The sequence below is a fragment of the Cydia pomonella genome, chromosome 13 (genome assembly GCF_033807575.1).
Source record: "Cydia pomonella isolate Wapato2018A chromosome 13, ilCydPomo1, whole genome shotgun sequence".
Lineage (NCBI taxonomy): Eukaryota > Metazoa > Arthropoda > Insecta > Lepidoptera > Tortricidae > Cydia > Cydia pomonella.
In genome coordinates, this window is record NC_084715.1 from 1257692 (window position 1) to 1277141 (window position 19450).

General features: G+C 36.3%; 1 protein-coding gene across 1 annotated transcript; it reads left to right on the plus strand.

Moving 5' to 3' along the window:
• The first annotated feature begins 1812 nt into the window (after positions 1–1812).
• Positions 1813–12993, plus strand: LOC133523959 (uncharacterized). Its single transcript, XM_061859691.1, has 6 exons — positions 1813–2799; positions 3622–3767; positions 4764–4834; positions 5862–6029; positions 8024–8109; positions 10381–12993. Exons 1-6 carry the CDS (start codon positions 2684–2686, stop codon positions 10721–10723), a joined length of 930 nt encoding a protein of 309 aa, XP_061715675.1. The 5' UTR covers positions 1813–2683; the 3' UTR covers positions 10724–12993.
• Positions 12994–19450: the final 6457 nt, after the last annotated feature.

Consider the following 19450-nt stretch of genomic DNA (forward strand, 5'->3'; position numbering starts at 1 on the left):
GCAATAAGAACCATTCCATCTGATATCCCAATAGAAATTCTGATAAAAGGGTCCTTATTGCAAATGAAGCATAAGGACCCTTCTCTAATGGAAAGCCACATTTTACATTAATTTAAAGTTACTTAATTTAAATAGATGACTTTCATTGTTTGTTTGAATTTAAACAAGTTACCACAAAAGCAAGATAAGATAAGATAATTCTTTATTGTACAACCGTGTTACAGAGGTTAGAGGTAGATTTAATTACATGTGTAAGTTTCAACGGTAACCCAATTCGGGTATACAATTTACACTTAAAACTAACTTAAAAGTAAGAAACACATTTCCATTAAACACATATCATATCAATCTATACAGAGTATACGGTATCATGACGAATATAATTCAAAGAAATCCTTTATAGAGTAGAATTCATTCTTAATAAGCCATTTATTTAAACTACGCATAAATTCCATGTCATCTAACATTTTTAATTCATCTGGAAGCTGATTAAAGACTCGAATCGCAGTAATATAAGTGCTTTTATCGTAAGTTGCAAATGTCTATTGTATCGTTAAGAACATCCCAAAGATAAGTTATGTCATATAGATAGGTGAAACCATGTTATTTTTTTATGCTCCTAAAAGCTTGAAGGTTGTTAAATACTGGAGACGTCTTGCCTGTAATTTTCTGTACAAAACAGTCTGCCGATTTTAGCGAGGGAGGGGCACTTCAAATGTATGGCTATTTGTACGTAACGTGCAAATAGCCATGTTAAATAAACGTCAGTCCTTACAATACATATGACCTTTGGCCGAGGTTTACGACAGACAGGGCTTTTAAAGGCGAGTAAAGTTATTAAATCCTCCAAACTGTTTAGCGATCAGTTACATATAAAAATTTACGTTAATTTTAAGCACCGACTTCGATGGTACACGTCAAATATTAATACTCATGTGTCGTGTGCCACGTGTCATGTGTGTGCATGTGTCCGCTTAGCAGCGTATTCTAAGCAGCGCAGCAGCATTGCGACCCGGTTTAAAATTAGGAAAAACACTCCTTTATATGGAATACCAATCTTTCCTATGTATTAGTCTTTGAGTATCTTATTGCCCCGGGATGAGTAGATATTACGAAGTGGGTTATTAAAGTCAAAGACAGAAGTAATTTATTTAATTGAATATTATGTAGCTCTCCTAGCAGCGTTCAAGAATTTCCATTTATTTTGCCGTTTCGCTATCTGAAGTTTGACTGGAAGAGATCGCTGTTTAGCGATAAGTACGCCTGTTGTTCCTGCTGTGTTATACTCTAATTATTTCTCTGTAATTAGCTTTTTTGGTAGCGTGCAATAAAGTAATTTAATGATCTTCTTCTTCTCGTGTCGATGGTTTCGGACTTTCAAACTGTGCGGGACCAAAAGGTAGCGACATTTATCACCCTGTCCGTTGCATCACGGAGGTCCTGCTCCGAGCAGGCATGCGGGCACGCTGGGCAGGACAGCATGTGTTTCATTGTTTGGGGAGTCATCCCACATGGGCATTGGGTGTCTGAGCCGCCTAGGGCGCCCCACTTCAGCATGTAGGCTTCAGCAATTTAATGATAACAAAATGACATCATTTCTACGTTCCACTATCTTTCAACGTTCCGCCTGTTTCAAGGCACAATCTCCGTCCTCGTAAACTACCCTTACTCCCACTCACCTCTCTACCGAGCTCTAAAGCTCATTAACGGCATATTGAGCCAGGACGATTCATTGGACCTATTTTCGACTCCTGAACCGAGATTCTTAGCCACAGCCGGGCGCTGCCTCGAGGCTATAGTCGCTCCGAGCACCATTAGCACTAATTAGATAATATGCACTATTTAAATTTTGACTAACTCTTTTTGGTAATAATTTATTATAGTTATGTTAAAATATTTCGAACTTTGATAAAACGCAAACGTATGGGAATAGCTGTGGTTAACATACAATAAATTGTGTCAAAATATTAGCAATAATGTTAATATCCAGAGAAGAAAGTGAGGACTGCGTTTGTGTGAAAAGACGATTTTCACTTTGGTCTTAACGCAATGCAATACAGCAAACAAACAATTGTTTTTTTTTATACTACGTCGATGGCAAACAAGCGTACGGCCCGCCTGATAGTAAGCAGTCTCCGTAACCTATGTACGCCTGCAACTCCAGAGAAGTTTCATGCGCGTTGCCGACCCTAATAACACTCCGCAGCTCTGGCAACCTTACTCACCGGCAGGAACACAACACTATGAGAAGCGTCTAGTGTTATTTGGCTGCGGTTTTCTGTAAGGTGGAGGTACTTCCCCAGTTGGGCTCTGCTCTAGATCTGGAATGACATCCGCTGTGCTGTGCCCTACCACACAAAGCGAGATGACATTCACAATGCCCATACCTCTCTTATAATGTGTCTCTTTCAATACTTTTATTGTGTTATTGATAACATGATGAGTCACTGTATAGTTATTATTTAAATAATTTATTACAATAAAGATCCTACAATCTTGCATAGCAATTTGACACATATATAATGTTATTAGATTCATAATTCTCTAAACATTAGCTTAGCGTTGTGGGCACATTATAAAATGTACGTAGATACTTTATTTTCCTTAAAGCGTACTTTACAAACAATATCCTTCAGTATTTTCCTTATATTTGTGTAGTGAGAACGTGTTAAATAACTCAAATATGGAGGATTTAATTGATTTTACTGACTACGACACAAAATTGAAACCGGAGCCAAACTGTAACCAAGAAGTAATAAAACATACTCAAACGCCAATGGATGATTATCAGTTGGACGAGTAAGTGTTTTCCTTTTTCTATTAACCGTATTTAGTGGCCCGCTGCTGGGCAAAACGAAATATATTATTATATATTCTTTTCAGATTTTACAATAAATAAATAAATATTATAGGACATTATTACACAAATTGACTAAGTCCCACAGTAAGCTCAATAAGGCTTGTGTTGAGGGTACTTAGACAACGATATATATAATATATAAATATTTAAAATACTTAAATACATAGAAAACACCCATAACTCAGGAACAAATATCCATGTTCATCACACGAATAAATGCCCTTACCAGGATTTGAACCCGGGACCATCGGCTTCATAGGCAGGGTCACTACCCACTAGGCCAAACCGGTCGTCAAATTTATTATATATTCTTTTCAGATTTAACAATTCATTTAGGTTTTAATTATGTCATGATATCACATTCACACTCACAGACCTCACAGGGCATATTATTGCGAGCAAGATTCGGTAATACTTACCTCGAAAGATTCAAGAATATTTCTCAGAAAAAATAGCATGTTTTGATCGACCAAGGGGCCAAGTTTTGAATTTCGAGCGCTCGATTACTTTACTCAAAAATCTGTGAAAACCGTGGAAATGCTATTTTTGAAATACAAGCGGTATAAATTGGGAATCTAAGTAGTGGTATTGACCACTCGTTTTCAATTCTATTAGTAGAATTGAAATGCTTAGTAGTGGAAATAGTATTGAAAGAAATACATCAAATCGAGTGGTCGAAATTCTAAAATCGGCCCCTAACGCTTTCTTTTACCAACTATAGGGTCCCGAACTCCCTTTAAATTATTTATTCAATTTCGTAGCTACTACAGAAACGCGATGCTACTATTCTGCAACAGCGCCACTCGTACCGGAAAAGATCTTGCCGGAACCTTCCAGAAATACCGATTCATAGTCGACAAGTATGAGGACTTGTCTAGTAGTGAAATCGAAGCGAAGTGCAAGAGCTGTAAGTAGAAGGGAATCAAGGTCAGTTCGGCCAAATTCGCCTATGGGAAATTCCGTACACTTTTTACAAACGACTACACAAACACGATTGTTACTTGTGTCTTCATCGACACAGCAGCATTTAGGTACTTTTAATTTCAGCAGTCAACATTTGATGAAGAAAAAAAAAATACGCTCGTGTACCTACTACATTTTTCAAGACAAATTTGCCTGCATTGACATTGCCGCGATTAGAATACCCAATCTATTAAGTACTCATTTTATCAACTAAATTGATAGTAACAGGGCTATAACCGCGAAATCGAAGTTCGTCAATTGAGGACATTTTTCTCTGTCACTCTAATTGCGTTTTAGTGAGAGAAAAAGAGAAAGATCCCCGCATGTTGCAGTTGGCCCCCAGAGCCCGCATCAACACTTGTCATCCAAATATCATCACCTTAGCCTTAGGATGTCACCTAAGCATGTAATTGAGTTTACTATTCAATGATAACCACTAATTATCATTAAAGTGGAATTTAAACTGTCGTGAAACAAACTAACATTAAACTAATTCTACGGACTACATTCACGTGATTTTAGTCAGTCGCGCGACATGTTTCGGAGAGCCTAGGTCTCCTTTCTTAAGCACTAGCATTGCGAGCGGCGTTCACGACGGCCGTGATTCGCGTACTGCAGAGAACCGGTTGGGGGAGGTTCTCGGTAGGCGGGAATTAGTGGTTATGATGTTTGGGTTTGGGTCACCTAACACTTGTAGCGACAAACATCACAAACTCACTATGTCCAGTACACTGTCAGCACACTCACTGGCCTTCTGCTGAAGGATCACAGGCTTCCATGCTGGCGGCACACGTGAATCACAGCCGTCGTGAATACTGCTGACACTGTTAGTGCTAGAGAAAGGAGACCTAGGCTCTCCGAATCATGTCACGCGAGTGACTGAAAACAGGTGAATGTAATCCGTAGAAGTAGTTTAATCATTCAAGTGTTCTATTTTCAGTTTTTTCCCGCAACTTTTCCGAGTACGGCGCAGTAGCGGTAGTGGTGATAGAGCCAGAAGTAATTCAAGATGTAAGACATTAATAATCATCAACCACTTTCATCAATTTGATCGCATCAAGCTAACTTACAGTATATTCGTCTATTTTTGAGACGACCGCATAATCAAAGGGTAGTTGGTCTAAGCTTTAAAGATCACATTTTCACAGTTTTTTACAAAAATGGACGACTTTTATTTTTCCATATAAAATAACACAGCAAGCAATGTAACACTACTTTATTTTAACTCAAACCCTCGCTTTTATGACGCGACGTCACAACTTTCACATGACCATGATGTACGAAATACAGCTTCATCATCATCTCAGCCGAAAGACGTCCACTGTTGGAGAAAGGCCTCCACCAAGGGTATACACAACGAACGGTAATTCGCTGCCCTCAACCAACGGTTTCACGCACCTGTAACCAGATCGTCAGTCCATTTAGTCTGCGACCTTCCCATGCTGCATCTTCCAGTTCCAGTCATGACGAATAGCACAGACACGTGGTCGCTCACAACGGGTCTCATAAGAAGACTCAAGGTCATTCAAAGAGCATTGACGATTTAAAAAAAATCATTATACTGGGGTAGTTAAATCTAAATTAAATAAAATCTTTCAGAATTGTTTTATAGCACTAAACTAAATAAATTTTTCATACATTTGGGGTTGATCCATATGCTTAAGTTATGTCTTAAGTTGCTCAGTATGACCTACATATTCAGCCCGTACATTGTTGACCGCTGCAGGGGACCATCGAATGCGCCGACTGCTGGCCGAAAGGTGTCGTGTTTCGGAGGTTCAGGGGCAAACTGCTAAATCCGACACAAGAGCAGCCGATTCAACGGCGCCACGCCGTTTTGTCGCCTAAATAATGTTTAGTTGCAATTTTATAAATTGTATATGTATGTTAGTCTGTAAGATATTTGTAATATGGGCCTTGTTGCCTGATTCAAATTTTAAATAAATAAATAAATAAAATAAATATATATTATTGCAGGTAACTAAATAAGCAATCTGTATTTGTTTACACTTATTATACTACGGACAACTATTTACAGATCTTGCCAGACGAACGCTACGTATGCACGGGCACGCTAGAAACACCAATTGGACCAGGAATGTTGCAAGCTACCGACAAATCGTACCATGAGAGTATCATCTTGAAGTACTTTACTACTAATGTCCCGCAGACGCTCAGGGGCAAACCTAAGATTTACATTACTAAGGTAAAGTATACGCGTGGCTACTTAAAAAAAAAAGGATTATCTCTCGGTAATATGGCAGTACTAGTCTAGATTTCGACTAGAAAATAGTACCTGATTGTACAATACAACTGGAGAAAAAGTCAAATAATGATTTAGTCGTACTTGGTTGTACAGTCAGCATCAATAGTAGCGAATGAAACAACGCACCAAAAGTATATGATATTCCGGATAACTTTTCCAAATATAGATAAATTTCCTAAATTTACATTCAAAAGTATATCTTTTACCGTCTTAAGTGTTCTACATATATAACCACCACATTTTAGTAAGCTGTTACAGAATGGTAGATACTTTTGAAACCTTGTTTGATCCGCTACTTTTGATGCTGACTGTACTACAATTTTACTTTCCAAACACTGACACTCAGACAACATTAATGGCCTCGATTAGACTTTGTCCAATCACGCCACGTAGACTTTGTTTTATTGTTAACTTCGAATTCTCTAAAGTTAAATAAAGTTTTTGTCAAAAATTTCATTTCTGGTACAATCTTTTATCGCTGATTGTACTATTATTTCCACAGGCAACTAATACTCATCGAGACAATTCTAAAACCCCAAACAAAATTAGTTTGCGTTGGTTTATCATATTAGAGTTCCTATGGCCACCTCCTGTCTCCATCATCAGATCAGCTCGATGGTTTTGCATTGTCACCGGACTTACATAATGTATGAAAATTTTCAGCTTCTTTGGAAGTCGGAAAGTGGATCAAATTAAACTTGCAAGATTTGACCCGTAAATGCATAGGTACATTGCAAGTTATAAAAAAGCTTGTAAAAAGTTTGTAATGAAAACATCATAAAATCAACACACAAAAATACACAAATGTCTCTGTTTGACCCAATGGTTGACTGGTAGAGAATGCCTTTTGGCATTAAGTTCGCCATTTGTACATTTTCCTTTATGTGTACAATAAAGTTTAAATAAATAAATAAAATCATTTAAAATGCCATTTACTTTATTTACGACCATAGTACGTTTTCTGACAATCGAAATATTAGATGTTCCATTCTGGTCTTCATCAGCAGTTGACGGCACCAAATATCACTTATTTTAATAATTTTTTCGGATGAAAATATAAAAATCGCTATAAAAATGCTTATGTATGTATGTATGTCACTTTATTGTACATAAACAGGTTAACATAAAACAGACAAAACAAAAAAAAAGTTCTGTACAAAGGCGAACTTATCCCTAATAGGGATCTCTTCCAGCTAACCTTTCAGAAAATGCGAAAGGAACAAACACTAACAGGTGAAAGCTTATAAGACTTAAGGAATTTTCTCGGGTCATCGTCAAAGCTGGAGCTAGATGAAAAATGTCGCTTAAAACCTTACGAGTACATGCTCAGTAAACTCAGCGGAAAAAACAGGTCATCAAACAATAATTCTTCTCTTAAAATTTGTACGGTGAAAGCCTTAGAAAAATATTTCCATACCATAACGTTTACTTTTGTAATATCCATAGGAAGGATGCCATGTATTGTATTGTATTGTATTGTATTCGGGCGATTTTTCCGCAACTCGACGACTTGCGCCTATTTTGCGTGATATGTTGGGGGTGGGCTAGTCCTGCCAGCCCAGCTCCTCGAGGAATCCTATCAAACCTTTGATGTTGAGTAGGACCTCGGGGAGGTCTCTCGGAGATCCGAGATGTTTAGCCCTGTATGGAGTCACTCCGCTGCATTCCAGCACCACGTGAGAGGCTGTTTCTTCTGAGTCCATGCAACCTCGGCACAGGGGACTGTCTGTGACACCTGTTGCGAAAAGATGTTTGTTAAATAGTCCATGACCTGTTATGACACTGTTTACCATACTCAGTCGGACCTTCCCTAGTTAGTTTGTGAATCCGATCCGTGCCTGACCAATAGTACGCCATGTTCCCTAACGTTTTTGACCTTCTATCTAGCAAATACTCTCAAATCTTTACGTATACACGTAGATTTTTTTTTTCAGACCAGGAGTATAACACAACGAATAGCAATCCACAACTATGAAGACATATTGGCTTTGCATTTCCCATTTGAGAAAAGATATTACAAGTAAGTTTTCTGGCTTGCCATTTTACCTCTATAAGAAATCACGCAATTATTTTAGCCCTGATAAATATTGTTAAGTATACATAAACCTAAAATAATGGAAGGCTTTCCACTATGATGGAGATGAGAAGAATCGACCAATAGCATTGGCTGTGATCCAGCGAAGCGGATAATTTATTCATATATTTATTTTATTTTATTTCTTAGGGTAACTTACAGCTAGAGTAATAAAATAAGTTGTGAAATAGAAACAATATGCTAATTACAGATTACACAGAAATCTGAAAAATATATCATATCAGTTATAATTTAAGATAATTACTTAATAATTTAAATTATGTACATTGGACCTATTCAAAAATAAAAAAATTGTTTTTAAAAAGTATTTAAATACAAAATACAAATACTCCCTTATACTACTTCAAATGCAAAATACACAAGTTTTTGGATTTGTATTTAAAATACTAAATAAAAAATAGGTATTTTCAAAATATATTTTTTAAATACAAATACTTTGTTATAATCGGAATAAAAAATACCTATACTGAATTAAACAGTATTACTCGGTAGTACAGTATTACTTAATAGGAAAGGCTCTCATTACTCTATGAAAACAGTTCTCTAGAGTGTACACATTTAGAGTTGTTTCCTCATGTATATCGATAGAATGGACTTTAAAGAGTTTTAAGTGATGGTTTTCAACGGCCAATTTTTAAAAGCATTAATTTAGATTTGTAATGTTTTACAGCTAGTATCTACCTCTCGTTGGTTGGTGAAAACGTCTCGTTTGTGAAACACCAAGGCAGAAAACTTTGTTCGACTCTCGTGCCTTGAAACTCTCGCAACGCTCAAGATTCCACTTTTGTAACCACCCGCTACGCTTGTGTTTATATGCGATGATACTAAACAGATTCAACAGTTCCAAGTTAAAAGAGAGAGAGTTGCGAGGAATGTAACGTTAGAAGAGATTGTAACTCTTACCTACATGCCTACTAAAAAGTATTTTGTATTTTGAAAATATAAAATAGGTCCCAAAAACTATTTCAAATAAAACATAAAATAGTTTTCTTTAAAAGGTATTTAAATACAAAATACACAACAGGTATTTTGCATTTTATATTTGCATTTTAAATACTAATATTTTAAATAATTCACATCTCTGGGTTTACAATTTACAATCAATGTTATTTTATGTATTTATTTAGGATCACCAACAGACAATACATCAGAAAAAAATAATCTGTAGCTTACATAACAATAAGGGTAGATGTTTGTCCAATTATAGGTAACCACAGCTTATGCCAGTATCTTAGAATAAACAATACAAGTACAGTAGGATATTTAGTTGATTCCTCTCATCTACCCTCGTGCCCGCCTCAGTGGAAAGGCCGCCGTTGAATCCCTAATAATAATGTTGATGCTGTCCGGGGCATTGTTCCTTTCTGTCGCTAATGTGTAAAAAAATCTGCAAAATCACTTCAAAAGACAGAACGCTTTGTCAATATTATCTGCAACATGTTCAGAAAACATCGTTAGAAATGCCTATTTCGGGAATGTGTATCCATTATTAACATATGGTATCATTTACTGGGGAAACTCTGTCGATGTATAGTCTACTTTTATTTTACAGAAGAGATGTATACGCACCATATACCGCTTGCATTACCAACATTCGCTTCGAAGTATTAAAAAAAGGGTCTTCTCACTCTTATCGGTATAATGTATAATGGAATTATGTCTATTTGTTAAAAATTACCCACACTATTTTATTACAAAAAACTCGTTAAAAGAAAATATAAGGTCCCAATATACATTTAATTTACTGCGTCCAATGGCTAACAATACAATGTATTACAAGAGCACATTTTTAACGACAATACGTCTTTTTAATGAACTACCTAACGAATTAAAAATGTTGCAAGGTAATATTTTTAAGTATAGGTTAAAGAAATGGCTGATTGAGAAAATGTACTACAATATTAAAGAATTATTTGACGATGCAATGTGGCGACAAAATGTAAATAATTAGTTAATGTAGTGTATATGTACTTTATAAGTAGTTTTAAGAATTATTTTGTATGTTCGCAAAGGGCAGCTGTTGATACCATTTTTTGTACAGATCATCTATATAGTATACCTACACAGTGGACAATAAAAACTTTCTTATTCGTATTCTAAGTATTACAAATAGCTATAATATAAGCGCGTTGCTGGTACTGGCACTGAATGTATTAATGATAGCGTTTACTTGAAATGTATTTTATTCAATTGCAGAGATATTTTCATCAGCGAACTATGCAACAACATCGAAGAATCGGGAGAAAATGAGGATTTGCTAGAAATAATCAAAGACACAATTTACGAGACGAGAGAAGTTGAAGAAACCGACACTTTACAAAAAATCGAATCTATATACGATTTCTTGGGCCAAGAATATGTGGATTCTTTTGTGAAACCGTTCTTCACCGGAACGCCAAGCAGTTACTCAAATAATTTAGGAAAAAACGAGTTAACGGAAAAACCGAAATTAACTTGTACGTTTACGAAACGACTGTATCTGCCTTCGGATATTTATTATAACCAAAATACTCTTCAACCAAGGGTATCGAAACGTTGAGACGATAATTTATAATTTGAGACTCAACCCGGAGATTGGTTCTAATTTTGATCTGATTTATGATACGACTTTGACGATTGTAAGTAAGTAAGTAAGTAAGTAAGTAAGTAAGTAAGTAAGTAAGTAAGTAAGTAAGTAAGTAAGTAAGTAAGTAAGTAAGTAAGTAAGTAAGTAAGTAAGTAAGTAAGTAAGTAAGTAAGTAAGTAAGTAAGTAAATATTCTTTATTGCACCAACAATTATACATTTTACATACATGACTGATGATTGTCTTGGTGACTGAATATTAAAACTGCAAATTTATTAAACCTCTTTACGCATAGTTTTATTTTATTTTATGTTGTCATTCTCCTCTTCTTCCTCGCGTTGTCCCGGCATTTTGCCACGGCTCACGGGAGCCTGGGGTACGCTTAGCAACTAATCCCGAGAACTGGCGTAGGCACTAGTTTTTACGAAAGCGACTGCCATCTGACCTTCCAACCCAGAGGGTAAACTAGGCCTTATTGGGATTAGTCCGGTTTCCTCACGATGTTTTCCTTCACCGAAAAGCGACTGGTAAATATCAAATGATATTTCGTACATAAGTTCCGAAAAACTTAATGTTTCGAGCCGGGGTTTGAACCCGCGACCTCTGGAGTCGCACGCTCTTACCGCTAGGCCACCAGTGCTTGCGTGTTTAAGTTGTCATTATGTCGTATTTTTGGACAATTATCTTTGTTTACTCCTGCCATCTAAACTGTTATTAATTATTTTTTGCAATAAGTCCCTTAAGTCCAATGGAAAAAAATGTTAAGTGAAAAAAGGATATTTTATAAAATAGTTAAAAATATATATGTTTTCGATCGTTTTTGCTCTATTTCTAAGAACCTTTTGATTCAACCTCGTAAGATCGCAGCAAAATATTTGTTGAAAATAATTTTATTTTCGTAAAAACTACATATAAAGGTTCAGTCGTTCCCGACTTAAGATTTTGAGATATATGCCATTATGATTAAGATTGTTTTGTTATATCTTGTGGTTCATAACTTTAGTTATGATGTATTTAACTTTCCTTACTTACTTATAGATCGTGTCATTCACGAAGACGCATGCCTTGACTCATAACGTCATATTATTAAAGCTTAGATTTGACAAATCTGCGCGTCATCGTGGATGACACGAACTATACTGAACAAACAGTAATTATTTTTGTGCATCTTTAATTGTACGTATTTACATACTTACATGATTATTTCATTTAATAATATTGTTTTAAATATCCTTAAACACATTTTTATGTTTCCTTGTACCAAACTAACTTGATTAGTTTTTCGTCATTTAAATATCGTGTTATAAAATGAAAGTGGTCATACCTACATTATACTTTAACAAATCGTATAGAAAGCCATATATTTGATCTTATATTCGCAAAAAAAAGCAAAGGATTACAAACAGAACTCTTCAACAACCGTCTGTCCGTGTGCATTAACAACAGATAATGCCAACCGTCGAAATATAACTTATTAAGGTTGAATCACTATAGAACAGTACAGGTCTGGACATTTAATTCACACTTCATTTTGTTTTCTAAAGCATCACGTGATCACCGATCACCCGTCAAAGAAATACCATTACACGCCTCGGCCCAGAACGCAAAGAGAACCATGCTTCTCTTTGTGGCCCAGTAAATTAGGTCGTTTTTGGTAACATTTGAAGTACACTAGCACCATAAGAAACAAAAATATCAAAAAAGCAAAACAGTCCGACACAGATATTAATAATAATAATCTGTGTTGAAAAAATCATTGCTCCAGCTTCAAAAACCACAGAGGAAGCAATCGAGATATCATCTTAGCTAAGCCTTCAGAGAATGCTGTCGAAATATAGCTTAGTCAAAAGCGTCAGATCACTCAAATAGCACTCTCTTAATCCTAATTAGCATCTTCATTTTAGTAACAATATGCAAATCTCTGGGGACAAGTGCTTGTGGTCTAGATTAATTAGCATATATGGGATTGCAATAACACGATACACAACTAGTTCTGCTCAAAAGGTCTTAAGCGCCGGCCAATTTCTAGGGCGATACGCCATATTGTTACTGACATTTCACCAAGTTTCCTTCTTGAGAAAGATCGTAAGAGATGTTATGTCGTAGGAAGATATGGCATTCTGTTTTCATTTAAGTAAGCCGGTCTTTGTGGGCTGTCGGCCATGATTTAGGATTTAGGACAGACGTTGGAGCCAGATGGTGACAATAATAATGACAGATACTAAAGCTGTGCTTAAGAATGAGGATATTGGTGACACAGTAATGTCTTTTCTGGTTTAAGGACAGGAAAAAAACAAATAATAAAAATAATTTTAAGATTATTATAATGTAATGTTTACCCAGATAATGGCTGTTGTATTTATAAAAATTGTTATGTATTTTTCATGTCACTCTATGATGTTACTATAAATGTTGTATTGACTCGTAAAAGAGCCCTTTGAGGCTTACTTGCAGAATAAATTTTTGAATTTTGAATAAGAATCTGGATGGTCAATATTTCTTTGGAGTTCCGGAGGGTGATTCAAACGGAAAGTGCCTTAAGTAAAGTTAGCTCATTTTACTTAAAGGAAACATTAATTTATTTAAAAAAAGAAACAAATAGTATCAAAAGATTTTATTTATACAATTTGACTGTCTATAAATACAAGACTTGTATAATAAATATTCGATTTTTTAAATATTTTGTACAACAGACGAGCGTAAGACCTAAATGCTTCTTGGATTTTTTTTAATATTAACTGTATTAATTAATAATAATTAAAATTCACTGTATTAACTAGTGAAACAAGTTTATTTTTTGGCGGTTCAATTCCCGGGCGAGATAAGCAAATAAATCACATGCAGTTTTCTTTCTTTTAAAAAATAAAAGATTGATTCCTTTTAGTGAAATGAGCAAACTTTTAGTTTTAAGTTACTTTCTCTCCAGGGTCCATATTTTTTTCCCAACTGTGTAATAAGTAGAGAATATAGGTCCATAAATAATTAAATTCATATAATTAATTCATAACTCACGAATAAGTACTAGCAATGATCAGAGAAATAACTGCCTTTGTTGCCAGGATTTGAACCCTTGACCTCCTGCTTACGACACAGTGGCAAGCCTAACGGCCCGTTTCGAAGAAGGATTAAGACACGTTTAAGATCTTTAAAAGATCTATAACTAAACGACATGTCAAAATTGACTTTTATTTCGATTCCGCTGTGATCCAAAATCTACGACAATTCTAACGTCAGAGTGACATTGGTTGCCCGAATCGAGCTGCTTCTGTCAATTATACGATATACAAACTATATCTAAATGAGAACTTATCTAAACCAGAACTTATCGTTATCGTATCTCATTCTTCGAATCGTAATAGTTAAGCTAACCTAACCTTTCTCAAGCATCAATCTACTGATATGTGAAAACCGCATGAAAATCCGTTCAGGACTTTCGGAGTTTATCGCGAACATACAGACGCGGCGGAGAACTTTGTTTTATAAGGTATAGTGATGATTTGATGTCAGTAGGTATTTTATATAGCACGAAAAACCGATTAGTAGAGTAAACGACTACTCGACGACCATCATGGGGGAGGAACGTCCTCAAAGTAGACCCCAGATGTAGGGACGACGACATCAAAAGGACTGCGGGGAAGAAGTGGCTCCAGATCGCACAGGACCGTGACGAGGGGCATAAAATGAAGGAGGCTTACACCCGAAGGGTAGAAGGGCTAAAGAGAGAGAGAGGTATTTTATAAGTAAGTACGTACTAAAAATCTTTATTATATTATTGTTTGGTTTCTATTTATACAACAGCTATATTTGAAGCTCTGCGAAGCACTCAGCCAGATCTCAATCGACTAGCGTTACATAGCCTGAACTGGAACTGAAAAGTCCGTAAGACCGGCTAAGTCGCGTGTGGCGTGGACTCGCGTTATCCCAGTACCGTAGATCACCATGGACTAGATTCAGCATTTTATAGACTTGTCATCCTTTATGGACTTACGTGCTTAAGAGTCAGAATTTCCAAGGTAACGAAAAAATACGAATTCATAATATTTACTGCTAGGAAGTCCTGGCGAAATAACTTATGTATACGTATTTTGGTATTTTAATCATTTATTGACAGATTTAACGGAATTCTGTGGTTGAAATATGATTAATTAGATAGCCGTGAGAATCACAGAACGCACGCTCCAAGTGTGTGCGTTTAACGCTATCGCCGACCTTCATACATTCGTTTTATTTACGACCGGTTCGAAATGTATATAAGGTTTTGTGGAAGAGATTGCTTTTTAGCTATAAGACCACCTGTTATCTGTCTCTATCTTTTATCAACTGTTTTTAGGGTCCCGTACCTCGAAAGGAAAAAACGGAACCCTTATCGGATCATTTTGTTGTCGGTCCGTCTATCAAGGCCCTTTTTCTAAGGAACGTGAAGAGGTATCAAGCTGGAATTTATATCAAATACTCACGTTTACTGTCCCTTAGAGCTGTGAAAAAATCAAACTTCTAAGCCAACGCAATCAAAAGATACAGCCGTTTATGCCGCAAATTTTCGACACTTGCAAGGGAATCAAAACCTACAGGGTACTTCCCGTGAATTCAGAATCTTGAAATTACGTACGAAGCAACGTCTTATAGCACAGGTAAAGGAAAAATTGCGAAAACCGTAAATTTTAAATATAATAAAAATATTTTTAATAATTGATATTATGACTCGATTGTCGTGATGGCTGAACTTTTACTTATATACCTACAGGTTTGTACGGAACCCTCGGTGCGCGAGTCCGACTCGCATTTGGCCTGTTTTTATTTTTCTTTAAATTGTATCTTTTACTGAGGTGTGCCTGTCACCAGCCACCACCAACCAGCACCAAGCAAGTCGGCACCAGCCAGCGTCGAGCGAACGTAAAGGGCAGACGAGCCGCCTGATGGTAAGCGGTCACCGTCGCCCATGAACATAATCAATATTAGACGAGCCACTAAAGCGTTGCCGACCATTTACAACCCTAAACACCTGCTTATTGAAGCACCCCATGTTCTGGCGCAAAGAACATACCCCAGGAGGTAACTCATTCCAAATTTTCCACGTTCGTTCTGGCCGCGTAGCCAACGTTACAGTCGTCACGCTCCGTAGCGTAGCGTAGTCATCTCTCTCTATCACTCTTTTAAATTAGTGCGACTGTGACAGTTGCGTTTTGTTCGCCACTGAGCGTGAACGATGGGCACGTTGGCTACGCGGGCTGGGAAGGAACGAGCGAGATACCCTCTTAATCTTGATGTGCCATGAATCTAAGTAGTGAAGATGAGCTGTGCTTCTTTGGCGGGGGTGATAAACTTTATAACTTCAGATTGAATTGTTGGTCCCTCCAGGCCGCCCCGGCGTTATAGCGATAGTTAATACAGATAAAAGATAACTTATTATTCAAGTAGGCATATTACAATGCGTTTATGAATATCAAATAAAGCTACACCGGCTCTAATCCTACACCTCTGACCCGAGAAGATTTAACCAAGATTTAAGGAATCTCCAAACTTAGAAAAGCCCTTAAAAAATAATTGATGGATATTTAACATAATTACAACATGCTGTGGTAATTGTGAGTCGTCTTAGAAATACTCTATCTAGTAGGAACAGTGATCTAAGCTTGGGATTTACCCAAATTAACCACTTTCAGCAAAAAAAAATAATATTATAGGACATTATTACACAAATTGACTAAGTCCCACAGTAAGCTCAATAAGGCTTGTGTTGAGGGTACTTAGAAATATTTATAAATACTTAAATATATAGAAAACACCCATGACTCAGGAAGAAATATCCATGCTCATCACACGAATAAATGCCCTTACCAGGATTTGAACCCGGGACCATCAGCTTCGTAGGCAGGGTCACTACCCACTAGGCTAAACCGGTCGTCAAATAGGGGAACTTTCCCGGGTTAGTTCCGATTTAACTGTTTAGAGACTAAGTATGTGAGACGTTAACTCTATCATATTGTTTAGATTTAGGTATTGTACTACGCATTAAATGTTTTTTTAACGATAATATGGACGAATAACGTTACCGGCACAAATAAGACATACAAATAGCCCTTTCTAATTGGCTTATGCCCATGATGCATGTTATTTCATAAGTTAGTTTTAAGAATATTGCTAGGTATACACTTACAGGGTTCATGTGGAACTGTATTAAATAGTTTTAAAGAACTGTACACTAACATGAGTGCAATAAGCAATTCTGATTCTGATTCTGTATTGTAAGGTGAGGTCACGCCAATCAAGCAAGTACACGTCACGTCATGTGCAAGTAAACATGAAAATGTCCGCTCTATTTTTAACCCCCAACGCGAAAAAGAGGAGTGATATAATTTGACTCCAATATGTGTCTTATGTACCGATTTCAATGCGGTTTTTTACGTGAAAATAAACTTCCTTGCGGTGATTTTTATCGTATTAAATCTATCTAGAAGTTTGAAGAATATCAGCTCTTTTCCAAACTGATGTAAAAAGTCATTTATTGTCGCAAAAAAAAGTACATACCTACAGCAAGGAATAAGCAAATAAGCACAATAAGGACTATAATAATAATAATAAATAAAATGATTTTATTTCGGATAAAAAATCCATAGTTGTTAGTTACATTTTCATTTAACTTATAAAATAGTGTTAGGGGAATAACAAAATAATTTTAACCTAAGTACATTGTTATTTTGCTACAGAGTGGAGTTTTGTCCACCGCTGCAGCATGGTAAGGCACTATAGGGAGTAAGTCCAATAAGGTTGTTGACTGTATTACACAATATAATATTACATCGTGCATGGTTAGCACAAAACTGATTGATAAAAAAAAGGATGAACCTGACGTCGTAGTCGCTAATCGTTTTGACTGTTCTAAGAGAAAAAACAACAACAACTTGATTTGACTTAACAGTCATTAGTCAACCACCCTATAAGCATTAAGCGCAGTAGGAATAAGTATACAACTTTTAAGAACTATAATAATATACCAAATAAAGCTGGCCATACACACTAGGGTATGCCTGCGCAGTTTTGCCTGTACAGTTTAACTGCACAGGTAAAGCTGTTGTACTATATGCCTAAATTAACATATTCACAGTAACTATACGTTACTGCCTGCAACATGAATATGAAACTGGACAGTCGAATGCCACACACGCTCCGTTTTACATGTGCAGTTGATAAAACTGCGCAGGCAAAAGCATACCGTAGTGCGTCTGGCCAGCTTAAGCTGGCCATACATACTAGGGTAAGCCTGCGCAGTTTTGCCTGCACAGTTCAACTGCACAGGTAAAGCTGTATAGGAAACTGCACAGTCGAATGCCACACACGCTCCGTTTTACCTGTGCAGTAGATAAAATTGAGCAGGTATTTTTCGTGTAAAATTGTCATTGTTGACTTAATGCGTTGGTGGTTTTTTATAATTTTAAATTTAATAATTATAAAATTAGAACTATTAGGTACAGCCATAAATTATTATAATTTTATATTTATTTATCGTACACTTATATAACTCAATTTTTTTTTCTTAAGAAACGTACGGGTAGTTTTTTTTCCTCCGTGGATATCTGATAACATTACGTATCCACCTTCAAAAAGGAGAAGTTTTGGACGAAGGGTGTCAATTTTCGGCGGTTCCCTAACACTGCGAGGTTGCGTAATGCATCGCAACCATTACGTGATTTGAAGTGTTTTTAGTTTTAAAATATATTGATATAATAATTATGTACGTTAGTTTTAAGGTATTTATCTATGGGCCTAATAATTGCCTGAAATAAGGATTTTAATTCATTCATTTCCATTTATTATACAGAAATAATAAATTGATTGATTACGGATTATTCTTATTTAACTTTGCTTATAATGTTAAGAACCAGAGAATAGCTAGAACCGTTTTACATGCCCATTTTTTACTAGTTACTATGTTACTTCAACTTTTTTGACCCGCTTTAATGGATAATAAAACAGGTTAGAGAACCTTTTAATCCCGCGCTTTTTCAGTTGCTTTAAGTAATACACCAGAGATTAAAGGCGAAGTAAACAGAAGCCACTTAAAGTAAGAAAAAGACAATATTGATGGAGATCTAATTCATTTAGTGTGCGAGGCGCTGGCCAGGCATCGTCATTGCTAAAGTGAGATTGAGTCGAGTTCTAAAATAACTAGAGTATTCGTTGCGTGCAAAGCGGGTGATGATGGAACGAAATGTATATAGGTAAAAAACTTAAGTAAGTCACCTGTTGTATGTAGTTGTGACGTGTTCGAATAGACAATACATGTTTAAAAGACACACACAAACAAAACAAATGTCTATTCGAACACGTCACAACTACATACAACAGGTGACTTACTTAAGTTTTTTACCTATACAGCGCTCGCTACGAGAGGTAAGAAACATGACGCGGCATGTAGGTGATGCAAGTTCTGCCAGAAGTCAGAGGGTCTAATCCTCTATTCCTGCGAAACAGCGGTCTACTTAAGAGCTGAAGACAGGGCGGCACTTATTTGAACCTTATGAGCCTACAGAACTTTCCATTGTTTGCCAAGTTTTCGCTCAGTGAATTCAGATTAGAAAACTCATTTCTCAATATCACTAATATAACGGTTGTTGTATGTGAGGCCATTAATCTTGATTTTATGAGGATGAAATGTTTTTCTGGGACAAAAGAGAGAAATGAGAGTAAAAAATGGACACCG

Bases quoted from the DNA above. Each gene is read 5' to 3' on its own strand.
- LOC133523959 (XM_061859691.1), top strand. From the start codon at position 2,684: ATGGAGGATTTAATTGATTTTACTGACTACGACACAAAATTGAAACCG. The intron at 3,768-4,763 runs GTAAGTAGAAGG...TTCTATTTTCAG, and splicing joins CGAAGCGAAGTGCAAGAGCT to TTTTTTCCCGCAACTTTTCC. The intron at 8,110-10,380 runs GTAAGTTTTCTG...ATTCAATTGCAG, and splicing joins TTTGAGAAAAGATATTACAA to AGATATTTTCATCAGCGAAC.